At 36.4% G+C, this 16,479-nt stretch overlaps 1 protein-coding gene across 1 annotated transcript in view; it reads left to right on the forward strand.

Moving 5' to 3' along the window:
- The window catches only part of LOC149780779 (membrane-bound transcription factor site-1 protease-like), a 100,765-nt gene that overhangs the window by 71,227 nt on the left and 13,059 nt on the right, over positions 1 to 16,479 (forward strand). The window contains exons 22-27 of the mRNA XM_089937856.1: positions 1,166 to 1,246; positions 6,523 to 6,566; positions 10,312 to 10,389; positions 11,537 to 11,680; positions 13,031 to 13,153; positions 16,224 to 16,350. Coding sequence (XP_089793982.1) covers positions 1,166 to 1,246; positions 6,523 to 6,566; positions 10,312 to 10,389; positions 11,537 to 11,680; positions 13,031 to 13,153; positions 16,224 to 16,350 — 597 coding nt within the window. The remainder of the gene's footprint in view (positions 1 to 1,165; positions 1,247 to 6,522; positions 6,567 to 10,311; positions 10,390 to 11,536; positions 11,681 to 13,030; positions 13,154 to 16,223; positions 16,351 to 16,479) is intronic.

Here is a 16,479-nt window from a genome sequence, read left to right on the forward strand (position 1 = left end):
CAATCTTTTCTTCATCCACTCTTGAAGTGGAGCACTCCTTTCTTCATCAACTCATAAAATACAGCACTCTTTTTATCCACTCTTGAAATGGAGCACTCCTTCCATTATTTGCTCATGAAATGGTGCACTACTTCATCTACTTTTGGCATGCAGCATTCATTTCTTCATCTGCTCTTGAAGTGAAGCACTAATTTCTTCATCCACTCTTGAAGTGGAGCAATCTTTTTTCATCCACTCTTGAAGGGAACACACCTTTCATCATCAGCTCTTTCCAGCCTTCAAGCATCTGCTACCAGCTGTCAATTTCATGGTCAATGACTGATTTCCAAACTCCAAGCATCTCCCATTAGCTGTGGAGCGGTTTGTATTGTACATGACCAGCTGAAAAGCTCCAAGAATCTCAGCTGTCAGTCACTTTTAATGTGTAATGACCAATTGCAGAGTTTCAAGGATTTGCCACCAGCTGTCAGTCAGTTTTAATGTGTAATGACCAATTGCAGAGTTTCAAGGATCTGCCACCAGCTGTGCATCAGTTGTAAATGTCAATATATCAACAAATGGCTACATAATATTTTCATAATGTCTGTAATTTCACCATGACATTAAAATTTGTCTGTTTCAGTTCCAGCTCACTCAGGTATGTGGGTCATGGATTCGATCCCTTGCTGAGTCATACCAAATACTTAAAAAATGTTACTTAGCAGCTGCGTTGCTATGCACTTGGCATTAAGAGGTTAGTGTTAGGACTAGTTGGCCTGGTGTCAAAATAATGTGACTGTGTGCTGTGTGGGACATCATGCTATATGTCTGTGACATGATGTCCCAGTGCTAGACATCACTATAAACTGCCACACTACAGACATCATAGCAATATGACTGAAAAATTGTTAAAACTACAAATCCAAACACACACACACTCAAAGTTCTAGCTCCCAGGCTGTTATTTGTTCATGACAGTATGTGGCATAAAAAAAATTCAAAATGTTATAACATCTATTTTTCATCTTATTACTGTGATATTTATATGATAAACACAAGCTTCTATTCTTAATTTGACTGTTTTAAGAGGGAATTTTTTTTGATTTTGTAGAAATTATATCTTAATGAATAGTTTTGTTATCTCAGCCCAGGTAGTCAATTTTAATTTTGTTTTGGTGATTTGCAGGCAGTGGTGGATGCCAGACACTGGCGGTGCCAATATTCCAGCTCTCAATGAACTGTTGGCTCCATTGGGAATGGCTTTCAGGTTTGGGATGGATAATTACATTACTACTCACGCAGGACCTCTGATTAATTTCTCTTTCAGTAATTTGTCTATCGGAATTTTTTCCCAAAGTCATAACTTTACAAACGGGTGACTGCGTAAAAGACGAACAAATTCTACAAATTATGGGATCGCAAGGTCAAGGGTAAAGGACATTGGATAATTTGTTTTATTTGATTGGGCCATGTGAACTTTTGATAACTTACCCAGTGCTCTAGCTGGGAATTCTTTACAGAGGGGCGAGTAAGAGGAGCACCTTTTATGATAGAAGCACTTATTTAGCCATGGTGGTCCATTTTTCATTTAATAAATGTTTATTTTTGCAACATAAAGAAGTAGATGGCCCTTAAAATGATTTTGGGGAAGACATGGAGGGAAGAAGGTAAGGCAAGGGTGTTCTTCTGTTCCTGTCTAGCTGGAGAACTGGCTTTGCTGTAATTCCACATGTGGGAAAGTTCCATGGCCAACTTATTGTTTCTTTTTTTATTTTAGTAGTTCATGTTGATTTAATAGGTAAATACATACAACAATAACAGGGGGCCCTGAGTGGCCGAGTGGTCTAAAGCGCTCACTGTTACGGATCACTGCCATCTCACCTCTGTCTGCGTCGGTTCGAGTCTCGGATTCAGCTAATGTGGTTATGTGAGAAAGCTTGCCAGTAGCTTCTCGTGGGTCGGTGGTTCTTTCCGGGGTTTTTCCGGGTTCTTCCTCCACCATTAATACTGGCCGCCATGTATGGCCTATCTTGTGCTGAAAAGTGGCGTTAAACCCTACAGCAACAACAACAACAATAACAGAAAAATTTGTTTTATAGGGGTACAGGTATAGGAACAGACTGAATAAATATTAATGGCAAAAAAAGCTTGCACTAATGTAAGAAAATAGCCTAAAGAGGTTTGTGACAAAATGTAAATATTTGAGGTCTTTGTGACTGCATGTAGAAAAATAATTTCTGTACAATTATATTAGTTCTGAAGCACATACATGGATTAGACTTTGTGGATAGCTTGCGTGTGGAGTAAGGAGATTTATTTTGGGCTCAAAAGGTCCATTTCAAAGTCACTGTCATTGAAAGAATCCATGTGGATTCTATACAGTAACATTGGTTCTTCAATATAAAAAAACAAAAACACTGACTGGGATATGGCAAGTATGAATCTGGTGTGCATGTTTGTATAAATAAGTAGTTGACTTGATTGCATTTCATTTTCAGTTCTAAATTTGTATGGTTTTGGGGGACTTTTTGGTGTGTGTGCACATTGTGGGTCTTCATCTTTTATAAGCACAATACCAGTTTAAACTGTAATATGTATGGAAGATAGACATTATCAATGGGTAATAGACAATGCGAATAATGGACAATATTGATGGGTAATAGACAATATGAATAATGGACAGTATATATGGGTAATAGACAGTATGTATGGGTAATAGACAGTATGTATGGGTAATAGACAGTATGAATAATAGACAATATATATGGGTAATAGACAATATGAATAACGGACAGTATGTATGGGTAATAGACAGTACGTATGGGTAATGAACATTATGTATGGGTAATAGACTATGAATAATAGACAATATTGATGGGTAATAGACAGTATGAATAGTGGACAATATATATGGGTAATAGACAATATGAATAATGGACAGTATGTATGGGTAATAGACAGTATGTATGAGTAATAGACATTATGTATGGATAATAGACAATATGAATAATAGACAATATTGATGGGTAGTAGACAATATGAATAATGGACAGTATATATGGGTAATAGACGATATGAATAATGGACAGTATGTATAGGTAATAGACAGTATGTATGGTTAATAGGCAATATGAATAACTGACAATATATACGTGTAATAGTATGAGTAATACACAATATGTATGGGTAATAGACAAAATGAATAATAGACATTATGTATGGGTATTTGTATGTCTGGGTAATAGACAATATGAATAATAGGCAGTATGTATGGGTAATAGACAAAATGAATAATATACACTACCGTATTTACTGCATATGTTGGGACATGATAAAATAATTATTTTTTTTCCTGTCCCAGAACTTACGGTGAAACATTTTTTTTCACTTTGGTCATATGTCCCAAGACTTAAGAAACAAAATAAATTTGTATTGAATTTGTGCTCCCCCCCCCCCCCGCATGTTGCAATAGAATAGATAAATAAAACGCTTAAGTGATAATTAAAAGAAAGAAACTAACCTTGTGTTATTATCTTTTATTCCTTTTTTCAACATGAGCATTAAAGAATAAAATATTTCCACGAAATCCGTATAAGTGGTGTAGGATTCCATATTGTAGCGTGAATCAATTATGTCCGATACCACGCACCACATTTTTCATTACATGAACACTGAGAAACAATTTTGTGAGGTTGAACATGTTATCTGACTGAAAACTGGAGCCAACAAAATGGAAATAGTCAACCAATATCTTGAAGATGCCATACACGCACGACACAGTGTTGGGTGGAGAATAATCAAGATTGAATTATATCTAGGTCTACTGTATGACAGTATGTGGGAAATAAAAATTGTCATTTGAAAACACCTTCACTTGAGTACAGGAGACAATCTTTTCACCAGCTCGGGTTACAAAAATATCCTTACTATTTACCCGCAGACATCAATGCTCCTTTGTATTAATTGTAACCACATATGCCAAGCACATAGAAGCCCTGGTGGTGAATAAACACGACTGGGAGCAAGCAGTTAACTCATTCTTTGAACCTACCAACAGGACATCAAAGACAAAAGGTTAGTTTTATTACAAAGCAAGCTGACTTTGGTTACTTTTTTTTGTAAAGGATATCAATACAAATGTTATTGCAAAGCAAGCCATCATTGGAAGCTGACTATGGATTCTGTGAAGTGAGCCGATTTTTACTTTTTTTTTTAATATACAAAGATGGCCGAGATATGGAAGTAAACTTGGGTTCATTTTTAACTGTATTCATGGGAATTTTGAAAATAAATTGCAACAATGGAACAAATTTTAAAGTGACACAATATAGTGCTTTGTGCACAGAGGTCTATGACCCAACAATATTTGAAGAAAATAAAATCATGTGATGAATTTGTGAAGGCTAGAAGAGAAACAAACGATTTCACAAACAAGAGGGAAATAAACAACCGATATATTAAAGACAACTGCCATTCACGCATGGCACGGTGTTAGGTGCAAAATAGCCAAGATTAATTTATATCTGGGTCTACTTTATGACACTATCTCGCAAATAAAAATCATTATTTGAAAACTCATTCACTTGAGTGCAAGTGACAATCTTTTAAAAGTATCATTACTATTTACCCGCAGACACCAGTGCACCTTTGTATTAATTATTACTACAGATACCAATCACATAGAAGCCCAGGTGGTAAGTAAACACAACTGGCAGCCAGCAGTAAACTTCTTCTTTGAACTTACCGACAGGACATCAAAGACAAAGGTTATTTTTATTACAAAGCAAGCCGACTTTGGACTCGGAAGCCGATTTTTTTAAAAAGGATATCAATACAAAGGTTATTTTATTGCAAAGCAAGCTGACCTCGGAAGCCGACTATGGATTCTTTTAAGTATGCTGATTTTTTATATTTTAGCTTTGAATATACAAAGATGGCCGAGATATGGAAGCTAACTTTGGTTCCTTTTCGCCACTATTCATGAAAATTTTGAAAATAAAGTGAAACAATGGAACAGTTTTTAAAGTTACACAATATAGTGCTTAATGCGCGAACATCGATGACAAAGCATCAAACAGAAGATTTGGAGAAAATTAAATCATGTAATGAATTCGTGAAGGCCAGAAGAGAAACGGGTCATTTCGCTAACAATATGATCATTAACATGGATGAAACTCTCGTGTACTTTGATCGCATTCCTGGATGGACTGATGATAAGATGGGTGTCAAAAGTGTGAGAATTAGCAAGGCTAGTGCAAATTTGAAATATTCTGACTTTTGTCCTTGCAGTTTTCGCTTCAGGTGGTGTGTTGCCTCTAACAATTTTTCACGGTATGAGAAAGCTAATAAAAAATATTCATGTACCAAAAGAATAGATCGTACGTGTGCAGGAGAAGGGTTGTGTTGATGAAATGCTGCTGCAGTGGATTAAAGAGTTTTATCTCAAGTACACAGTTTTATATTTTTAAAATAAAATTTCAGCTGGAGTGCATTTTCTGACATGTAATTATCAAATGATTTAAAAGGTGTCCCACAACTTACGACTCGAAGAAAACAATCTGTCCCAGAACATACAGTGCACAAAAAAATTACTTTTAAAATTAATTTATGGTGTCCCAACAAATAAGGTGTCCCAACATATACGGTAAATACAGTATATATGGGTAATAGACAATATGAATAATAAACAATATGGATTGGTAATAGAAAATATGTATTGGTAATAGACAATATGAATAATAGACATTATATATGGGTAATAGACAATATTTATGGGTACTAGACAATATGAATAATAGACAATATGTATGGATAATAGACAATATGAATAATAGACAATATTTATGTGTAATATACAATATTTATGGGTAATAGACAAAATATATGGGTAATAGACAATATGTAATCTGACTTTATCTTGTACTGAGGCACATGAGAAAAAATTAAATCATTGCTTATTTTGAGTTATCAAAGATGACACAGTAAGCATTATTTGTCAGCCTTGCATTTATTTTAAGACTAGAAATGACTGTAGAGTTTGTGCATACTGATCCTTTTCCATGTGAGGATTATCAAACTCTTTTAAATGATGTTTCCATTATCTTTCCACCATTTCCCTTTGTTCATGAATGTTTTTAACAATACCGCTATTATAGAAAAACTAAGAACCAGTCCAGTCAGCTCAATCCTTAGACCTTTTGTAGAAGAGGATTACAAGCTTCTAAGCTATTTTGAGCAAAATATTAAGCAACATGCTTACAGTATTTATACTAATTTCACTAATTGTCCACTTTACTTAGTTAAAAAATGCACATCAGTAGAAAATACATTCATTTGTAAGTTTAGAAAAAAATGAACATCATTTTCTCTAGGAGAGAAACCCATTTGATATCTGACTTGAGGTATTGGCAGCATTCCAAAGAGTCAAATCTTTTATATTAGTACAGATGTTAAAAAGTAGAATTTTGTTATTCATCAATCCATCGATGAATCATTCCATACCTAATGTTTACAGTATGAACGTTTTATCTTTTTTCTTTACAGTGACCAGGTTTTTGAGGGAGAATTAACTCTTGGTGATCATGATAGTAAGTTTGTACAAAAAAAGACTGGCAATTGATTATAATTTTTTTAATTAATAAAGTCTTCCTTCTTTCAGATGCACATTTGTTAACAGTTATGGATAGTTTCAAATAATAGATTTATTTACTTTGTTACCTGACTTAAATATTGCTGAATAAGCTATAATTTTAAACCTTTTTTTGCTATTTGGAAGCAGTATAACTTTATTGCCATAATTGATGGATTTGTGTATTTCATTAAGATAACATTCTATGCTTTTTAGACCTTTATTGCTTCATCTTTAGATACGTTACCTCATCGTAATACTAAGGAGGAGACCTACTGCCTCACAAATACAGCTCACTGAAGCTAAAAAGATGTTTGTTACTTTTTAGGGCTTGTTTTGGCAACAGAAGTGCTAATAGGCCATCTGCTTGCCAAGGTGGAAGTAAGACTAGAATTGTCTGCCCTTGGATAGAGGGATTGGGGCCAAATATTCTGCTTATGCAAGGAAGCAGTTCAGGCCATGCATGTAGTATGTGCTTATACTAGTCTGGGGTTGTATGAGCAATCATCAGTGCCAAAAAACTAACTCTAGTGAATAGGAGTTGCATGGAACCCATAGCCTTCTTATCCATTCCACACAACCTCCATCACAAGCTTAGTTATCACATTCATTGTAGGAAGCTTCTTCTTGTCTGAGGATTTACACTGAAAGCGCCATCTTACTTTCTTGACATGCTGATATCCAGACTCCGCCTTCTGCTCATTGATAGAAAGTATTGTTCTGGCTTATGCCACCAGAGTTCTGCCTGTCTCCACATACACCATCAGTGGCTGCTTATTCAGCTCTACATCAGTCAGCCTGTTAGTCAAGAAAGAGCAGGCATCCTTCAAACAAACACCCAATCAGGTTGGATTGCTGACATAATATGGGAAGTCATAGTTGGTCAGTTAATAGAAGATAAGGCTTGTAATCCAATGGTCATGGGTTTGGTACCCATCCAGGCCACCGCAGGACAGCTAGCTGTGTGTCCTTGGAAAGGGCACTTACCTTCCATTTCCTCAGCATGATATATAGCCAATAATGCATTTAAAGTGTTGTTAAAGTCAATGAAAACAAACACCAACTAATATATTTCTTGGCTTTGTAACGTAACTTCAGAATCCCAGTACTTTACCAAGTAATGTGACAGACTATGCCCTGAATACTGTAGATCTTGCAGTTCATCTCAGAGGTACTTTAAATCCAATTCAACACCCTCCCCCATCGTGAAGGGCATCCATCATTACAGATATCCCAAGAGTACCATACAAAGCCAATATTCTTCAACAAGAAAAAATTGCACTTCTTACAAAATGAATGGTGGTGATTGTTTGTAATGCAGACTCAAAGGATAAATTTTACTTCAGACTGTTTATAGTTCCCAATGACAAGCTTAGTCTCATCATGAATCTAAGCTGTCTTAATAGATTCATCTGGGCACTTTGGTTCAGAATGGAGACACCAAAACTGGCTCTGAATGCTGTTAACAAGGGGTACTTAAGCCTACAAGATACAAATATTCACATTCCCCATCCCATGTCTTCCCAGGAACTCCAGAGGTTGGCATTTTTGGTTACTGTATAGCAGTTCAGGGCACTCCTTTTTGTTTTGTATATCGTTCACTGGGTCTCCATGAGAAGGATGTTCTAATATTTTGCTTCTGCTTCAGCTTGGATTCCTTCCCATCAAAGAAAAATCCATTCTTATCCCATCCCAACATTTCATTCACTTGGGCATAGAGTTGAAGCCCTCTTGAACTGTCTCAGGAAGGTGCATTGAAAATCATCTGAAAGTGTCTACCATTTACTCAGAGAATTGTATCTCAGCGAAAGAGTTTTTTTTACCTCTTGGGTGTCCTCAAAGCAACGGATCTCCTCATCCTTGGTTGCCTGTTCATAAGATCAGTACATATGATTCTCCTGTCACATCAGCAACCAAAACTTTGTCCACTTGACAAAAGAATCCAGGTGGCAAACTATGAGGTCCCACTGCATCAGATGGTAGGATCTCACTATGCTTACAGCCTGCATCCCATTTCAAATGGTAGGATCTCACTATGCTTACAGCCTGCATCCCATTTCAAGATCAACAGCCAGTGTTGCCCACCTTTTGCCCTACTTGCATCAAGGGAAGAGAGTCTGGCACTTTGAGGAGTTGAAAGCCATAGTAAAATGATTTTTAGTTGTGGCAGGAAATGGTATCTGGAGAGGGTGTTCTCGTTCTATCCAACAGGTTGATTACCATCAGTTACATCAGAAGGCGAATGGAGAACAAAATCTCCAGATGTTTGCCTTCTGGTTTGGGATTGTCTCATGTGACATTATTATTGGCAAATCAACATCCAAGCCTGCTACATCCAATATAGGCTGACCATCATAGTTGATTCAGTATTCCCATGGCATCAGCCTATTTACAGCAAATGGTTTATTTGTCTGAAAGCATGGGCTCTTTCACATAATTGGAATGGTCTTGATGCATATGCCTGTCCCCAAACCCCTCCAGTTGACAAAGTATTGCAAAAAGTGAGGACTTTGGAGTGCCATCTAACCATCATCACTCTCTTCAAGTGGAAAAATCGTAGATCAGCAAGCTATTAAACTTAGAATTGGTGAATGTGGGTTTTCCATCCAAACCCATGTATGTTGAACTTGCATACCAGGTTCATATCGAGCAAGCTGACAGAAAGAAATTGTTCGTGGAATAGGTGATAGATTGAATTAGTCACGAAATTAGATCCACCATTTTGAAAGCCTATGATGAGAAATGGAGAGTTTTCTTCCACTGGTACAAGTGGAAACACACCTTTCCCATGAAAGCCTTAATACCATAAAAAGGTAACTTCCTGTTATGGCTCTATGAGGAGAAGTTAACTCCTATCACAATCTGAGGCCTTTCTGGCCTTCTTGCAAACTTTGATTTGTCTCATTTGAGGCTTTTGGCCCTTTGTCTGAGCTGGAATTCTCCATGGGTTCTGGTATGGTTTCATAAGACATCCATCAAACCACTGTTCATAGCCTTGTACAGAACCTGCTTAGAGCTGTTCCATTTAAACATACATGGTACCCAGGGAAGACAGTTTTTGAAAAATATATGCCAGGGTACTTTGATTTCACATAGTTTTATACCAGGGTACTTTGATTTCACATAGTTCATGTAAAAATGATAAGAGAATTCTAACTTGCATTTTTGGGTGAGTACCCCACATTAAAAGTGCCTTCCCTGGGTCCCAGATATGTTTTACTGGAACAGCCCTTATTCTATATCAGCATTCAGAATCAGGCCAATTCATGCCTTGCCATTCAAGTAAAATTTGTTTCTTTGATAATACTTGTGCAATCAAAATATGGGCACACCGTCCCAAGAAATCTCTGCAATTATATCCCTGGAAGAACATGCACAGATAGTTCCGGTAGTAACAATCACTCTGTCCAATGGTAAACAGCATGTCTGGCTTCTATCTTAGCATACAGACACACTTTTATCACTTCTATTGCTAAACAAGCCAGGCCAAAAGACAGGAAATATCTGTTTAGTTTGTGGGGGGATGGTTGTGCAAGATGTACTCACAACGTATTATGATCCTGATGAAGAGTATTTAGTAAATATGTTTCACTCTAAACATTGCTTTCTCCCTATCTGTATAACAGCTGGATGTGTCCTGATACACCAGAAAGATGTTTTTTAATTCTAAGAATTAAAGTTTAATGTCCTTATGTTCTTTTCAGTGTACTATGCATCTGGTACCAGTATTGCCAAGTTTCCAGAGGAGGGAACACTTATCACAGTGAACTTGAAAGATCAAGGTAGTATTAGTGTTGAGTGTTATCTGAGCTTGAATAATAACTTTCCACTTAATAAAAAAGGAAATGCATACACTTGCCTAATGAATAAACAAATGTTTTAGCATTTTTGTTCTATTGCTTTTTTTAGGGAAATAAAATGAATTTTAGAAATATATCTTCTTGGTCTCTAATTGGACATTTACAGGTGATAGTTTACAGTTATGAATAATAAATTTTGAAAGGGTAACAGCTGTGATTGTTCATTGTCAGCAGCATTATTGGCTAATTGTGATAACCAGAATGACATCATTACAACATTACCAATCAGCTTGTTCAACATTTTATTGTCTTGCCAGCAATGGTAGATACAGACATACATGTAGTACCTCCCTTTGCAACTTATATTAATTCAGGGTTCCTATGTGCATCAGGAATTCTGGAAAAGGTCAACAATTTTGAAAATGGCTTTCCCAGGTCTTGAAAATATCTGATAAAATTGAAAAATTACTAAAATGTCTTAAATTTTTGTTATTACAACTGTCTTCGTCAGAAATCGGCAATATGACTGCTTTTTTCCGTTTGGGAGTTTTAGTATACTGATTTAGAGCTCTTTGGGAAGTCTGGAAATTTTTACTTTTTGGTCTGGAAAACGTATAGATCTGCAATCTTTTTCTTCATTTGGCAGGAACCTATAAATTGCTTGCTGATAGTTTGAGTTATGTAAAATTTTGATTTATCAGGTGCCATACAGCATAGTAGAGTTTGGAGGTAATACCATGTTCCACATTGTTCTTAGACTTTGTATGAGATTTTAGTCTAAAAGCAGTGTTTTATAGTCTTCATTTTTTTCTGTGTAAGAGAGCAGTTTTGCTGTAATGTAAACATGCTTTCTTTTCTTTACTTAAGAAACAAGTGAAGTAAAAATCACATTAAAATTTTCTCATTGTAAAGTATTATTCTGATCAACCTATCTTTATAAATAAGAAAATAATTAAAGCCTAATTTTATTTTCGTTCCAACTTGAATTACTGCTTATGTGACGCTACTTACGCTTAAAGCTTATAAACTCCTAATATCTGATTACTGTACTAACTTGCTTTGTCTTAAGGTCATATTTCTTTACCTGTGTATCACCTCAATGTTCACATTATCATGCTGACTTTTGTAGGTAATGAAGTATTGAAGGGAGAGACAGTGACAGTTCAGAGTGTCCCAATTCTGGGACTGTATCAAACCAATGTCACTAAGTCAGGGGGTCGTGTAGTTCTGTATGGGGACTCTAACTGCCTGGACAACAGCCATCTTCAGACTGGTATGTTTTTATTGTTACGGTTTCTTCAAATTTAATTTAAAAAATTCCATAGTTTTATGGAGCTAATCTTATCACCATCTTCTTTAAGGCCAAAATGAGAAACCTTTCTGATTTTATGCTAAAATAAAATTTGGGTTGGTCATTTGGAACAGTATTTTTTAAAAATTTCTTCCATCAGTTTACCTAAAGTGAACCATGCTCGCATTAACTAGTGTCATTACTTTCAGAAAAGGTCCTATTAGTATTACTCGGAAAAGCAATGATGTATATTACATCCGTACTGTCTGTCTTATTACATTCACTGCTCTGGTGGCTTAGTGGTTAGAGCATCTGCCTTGGATGCTGTAGGTCGTGTGTTCGATCCCCGGCTGAGTCAAACCAAAGACTTACAAAAATGGTACTAACAGCTGCCTCGCTTGACGCTCAGCATTAAGAGGTTAGTGTTAGGATTGGTCAGCCTGGTGTCAGGATAATGTGACTGGGTGGGACATCATGCTACATGTCTGCGGCATGATGCCCCAGTGCTAGACATCACTTTAAACTGCCACACTGCCGACATTGTAGCGATATGACTGAAAAATTGCTAAAGCTACATTAAAAATCCAAATCACACACACACACATTCATTTGCATTTATCTGATCAAACTGTTAGATGCTGACCACAATTATTGAACAGCAGGCAAAGATAGTCATTATTGAATCATGCTTTCTAGTCTTTGTCAGCTAGGCACTTGAAAAAAATATTGGGAGAAATAGTATGTTACTGAACATGATGTTGAATACTGTTTCTTGGAAATTATATTATATCCAGACTGGTCACAGCACTCAGTAAGTCCAGAATTCATTTCTTTTATATTTTTATTTTATTGGTTGAAAAATTCTATATGGTTGGTATGTCAAAATTAGGATTGGCAGGTTGAAAACAGGTTGGTTGGGAAACTAGAATCAAAGATATTTTGCTTTAGACCTAACTTGATTTGTAGACATTTTTATTAAAAAAATTGTTCAGCAATTTGATAATTCAGTGCAGTTTGACTCTTTCAAAAATAATTGGAAAAAAATTGTCATATGGGAGGGGCAAATAATTAGATTTATTTGCTTTACATTTACCACCCAAGTCATCCATTTTTATTGCACAGTCTCCATTGACACTTAAATTTGGAGTTAAGGGGAAGCATGCTTATGAAATTGTTCAGACACCATTTTGATGTCTCTCTTCATGTATGCCTGCAATTATTTCTGCATGAAATGATGAAGGCTAGTCAGGTAAGAATTAAAGTATATTTTATTTATGAATTATTCATAATCCATGCAGCATATATAAGTAAGAATTTTTTTTTTTTTTTTAGACTGCTTCTGGATGTTAAGTGCCTTGTTGGAGTATACTTCTCACAATATCACACCACCTGTCTTTGCAAACCAAGAGAAGATAACTCTGCCTCCAACTCCAGAAATGCCACAGAGAATGGAGGGTGAGTTTCTTAGGGATTAGAATTGGGAATAAAACACATTTTTTACTTGACATCATTTAGCAACAGAAAATATCGAACATTCAGTATTTAAATCATTTATTTCAGAAATGAACAATCTCATCATATAATTATTTCTTCAGAATTACATCTGCTACCACAAATCTAACATTCCTGAGTGAAAATATTAACTCGTCTTTGGCTTGTTTTAGCCATAAAAGTGCAACAGCATACCCACTTACCAAGATGGTAGTCAGACAAGAGTGGGCTCTCATGGAATAGAAAGGCTCATGGAATAGAAAGGCTGTCCTAAATCTCATCATTCAACAATTACTACTTCTACTTGTGCCTGATCAGGTCAATTTTATCAGAGGCCTTATAAATATCTTTCATTTTGTACCTTTTTGTACCATTTCACAATTTTGAGCAGTTACTAGGACTTTTCTTGAAGAGAAGTTTAGTCCAGTGATAGATCTAAGCAGGTTCAACAAATATGTAACTACATCGAAGTTCAAGATGGAAACTTCACATTCAGTATGACTTTTTTTTAAAAGGACAAGTTTCCAATCTTTTTTGATTTGACCAACACATATTTCCTTATAACTATTTATCTGGCTTCATGAAAATTCCTTCAGGTTTGCATTCCAAGGAACAATTTACCAATTACATGCACTGCCATACTGACTCAGTACCAGCTCATGGGAATTTACAAACAAAATTTACTGCATCATCACGATGTTCAGGCATACTTTGTCAGCAGTGCCTGCAATGTACATGGGTTATATTGTATAAAAACACATTGTAAATTGAATCGTATTGAAGGATGTGAACAGCTGTATTTCACTTTTCTGTCCCAGAAGTTTCTAGTGAACTGGGAGGAGTCGGATCTTAACTCTGCACTTTGTTTGTCAGGCAATGTTTACCCATCTTTACCTTGTTCATCTCCCTTCAATTTGAATTTTACAGATTATCAAGTTTCTGAGTTTATCTCCAGATGGGAGTGGATATCTGTGGGAGAACTTCTGCAAGCCCTTGTTTTGCTCAGTGTAGCAGCATAATTCTTCATTTTGCATTTTCATGAGTCCGCTGCAGATTACTATACTGGCCATGTAGCACCCCATTTCCAGTCATCTACATTATTGTATTATGATCTTGACCAAGATGAAACAGTTCCTTTGTCAGTGGCAAGACAATCAGTTTCTTTCAGTGTGAATTCCTGTGGAGAAAACCCAACCAGAGATTTACATTCGCTATGTCAACTCATTGGTTTGGGTTCTCACCTTTTGCCCTGCTTTGCCATGTTCGGCAACAACTGGAGTCAAGAGAAGAGGGTGCTTCTTATGAACCTTCGAGAAATTAAGGTTTTAATGGGTTCCTTTCATTTCTTGAAGGATGAAATTTGTGAAAAAATAGTCCTTGTAAAATCTTACAATTCTGTAGTGGTCACTTACTATTCTTGCTCTGAGACTGATTAAACAGTTAATGGGCCAGACCTGCAAAGTAGTTCTGGTAGCTCCCCTCAGATGGGAAAAGTCCTGAGTGAATAATCTGTTCGTCCTAGGAATAAACATCCCTAAGAAAATCAAGGCAGTGTCACATCTGTTCAAGCTATGCTGGTTGCATGTTTTCCATCCCTACATAGATGGGCTTCATCATGTCTGCTTCTTGTAAAAAAATTTGGCCCTTCAGAAAAGGACAGAATCTTATGAACTGGAAGACCCTTCACATCAAAGGCATTTAATTTGAAAGTGGCACATTGTTAAGGAATGTTGCAAAAGGCAACAGCATCATCCATTTGAATGCCTAAATCTTGCAACTGGCTGACCTTTTCTTTGACTGTTTGAGAAGTTAGCTTCAATTACTGTCACACGCGACAGCTCCATGATTTTGGAAACTTTAAGGTATGAAAATTAGAGGGTTATATTTTTCAGGATTTGCTGGCCGACTTTGACCCGAACAGACCAGATCATTAACATTTTTCCTAAGTGGAATCCATCATGTGTTTTGACATGGCTTAAGCTTGAGCTGAAACTGCTGTCCAACTAAACATGTTTTTGATAAACCTATCTTTGGCTTGAAGGATGAGTGAGTTGCATTTCTGTCTTTGGCTTGCAGGATGGGTGAGTTGCATTTCTTTTCAGTGGACCCAAATTATCTCTAGTTCCAGCTGGATGTTTCTGAGGTCCTCATGACACAAATAGGTTTCATAGCTTTGAACCGGTTACTGTCTGGGGGCAGCCAGAGTGGTCATTCATTCTGTCTTCTCTATTGATGTCAAAAGATGAAGTGATACAGTACCACGTCTGTGCTCTCTCAAGCACTACCTGGAATGCACCAAAAAATGTGTTAGGGCCAGACAATGCCACTTTCATCTAGTAGAGGCCAGAAAAGATTATACAACCCTTTAAGTCTTGATGGCTGAAGTGAGTCATATGCTTGACAAAAGATCACATATGCCTCAAGAAAATTTCAACTTTTGAGATTCATGTGATCTCCATGAAAGCAATGTTTTGATATAAGAAACGATTGAAGCCATTGGCTGGTATGCAGTCAATTTTCTTGAGTTTCTCTCTTCATGATCTAGCTTCTAAGAGAACAAAATTGATTCTGGTGGGAACATTGGCTGTGGCAATGATGACCACCATACCCTGACAGTAAAAATGACATTCTGTTGCCATTCCTGGAGGGCTGGATTCTGGTGGTAGCAAGGTGTAGGTATTCTCAAAGAAGCATAATTTACTAACAGAGTTGCTTTCTCCTTCCATGTAAATGTTTTTTAATATTATATAGAAGGCTATCTTTGAAGTTATTTTATTTTCACTTTATTAATAATCCATTAAATTTTAGGCAAAACTGAAACTGTAAATTTCATTCAATTTAAATAAATAATAAAGAATATTGTCTGATTTACAGCAGTGCAAAATCAAAACACATAAAGTATTGTAATAATTGAACTAAGAAGCTCCATCACCAGGACAATAAACAACTTTTATACAGTATTGCATGGACAGTTTCAAATATTTGAAGACAAAATAAGCAGCACCATGACTAATACTCTTTCTTTGCATTTCAGGGAACCACCTACATCGCTACTCCAAAGTCACAGAAGGTCACCTTGGGACTCCCCAGTCCAGACCTCTCCCTCCCTGCCCCAGTCTAACATGGGCCTTGCCCCAGCCCCTTAATATCACTGTCCCCACGTGAGTATATGACTCAGATTTATTGTACTTATCTAGTTGTAGAATTAGGGAATAAACACACAGTGTTTTTAGATGTATGCTGGCTGGGAGATGAGTTCTTGCCACAGTTCTTACTTCTATTTCATATTG

Source organism: Sinohyriopsis cumingii, chromosome 16, assembly GCF_028554795.1.
Source record: "Sinohyriopsis cumingii isolate HCF-2022 chromosome 16, ASM2855479v2, whole genome shotgun sequence".
Lineage (NCBI taxonomy): Eukaryota > Metazoa > Mollusca > Bivalvia > Unionida > Unionidae > Sinohyriopsis > Sinohyriopsis cumingii.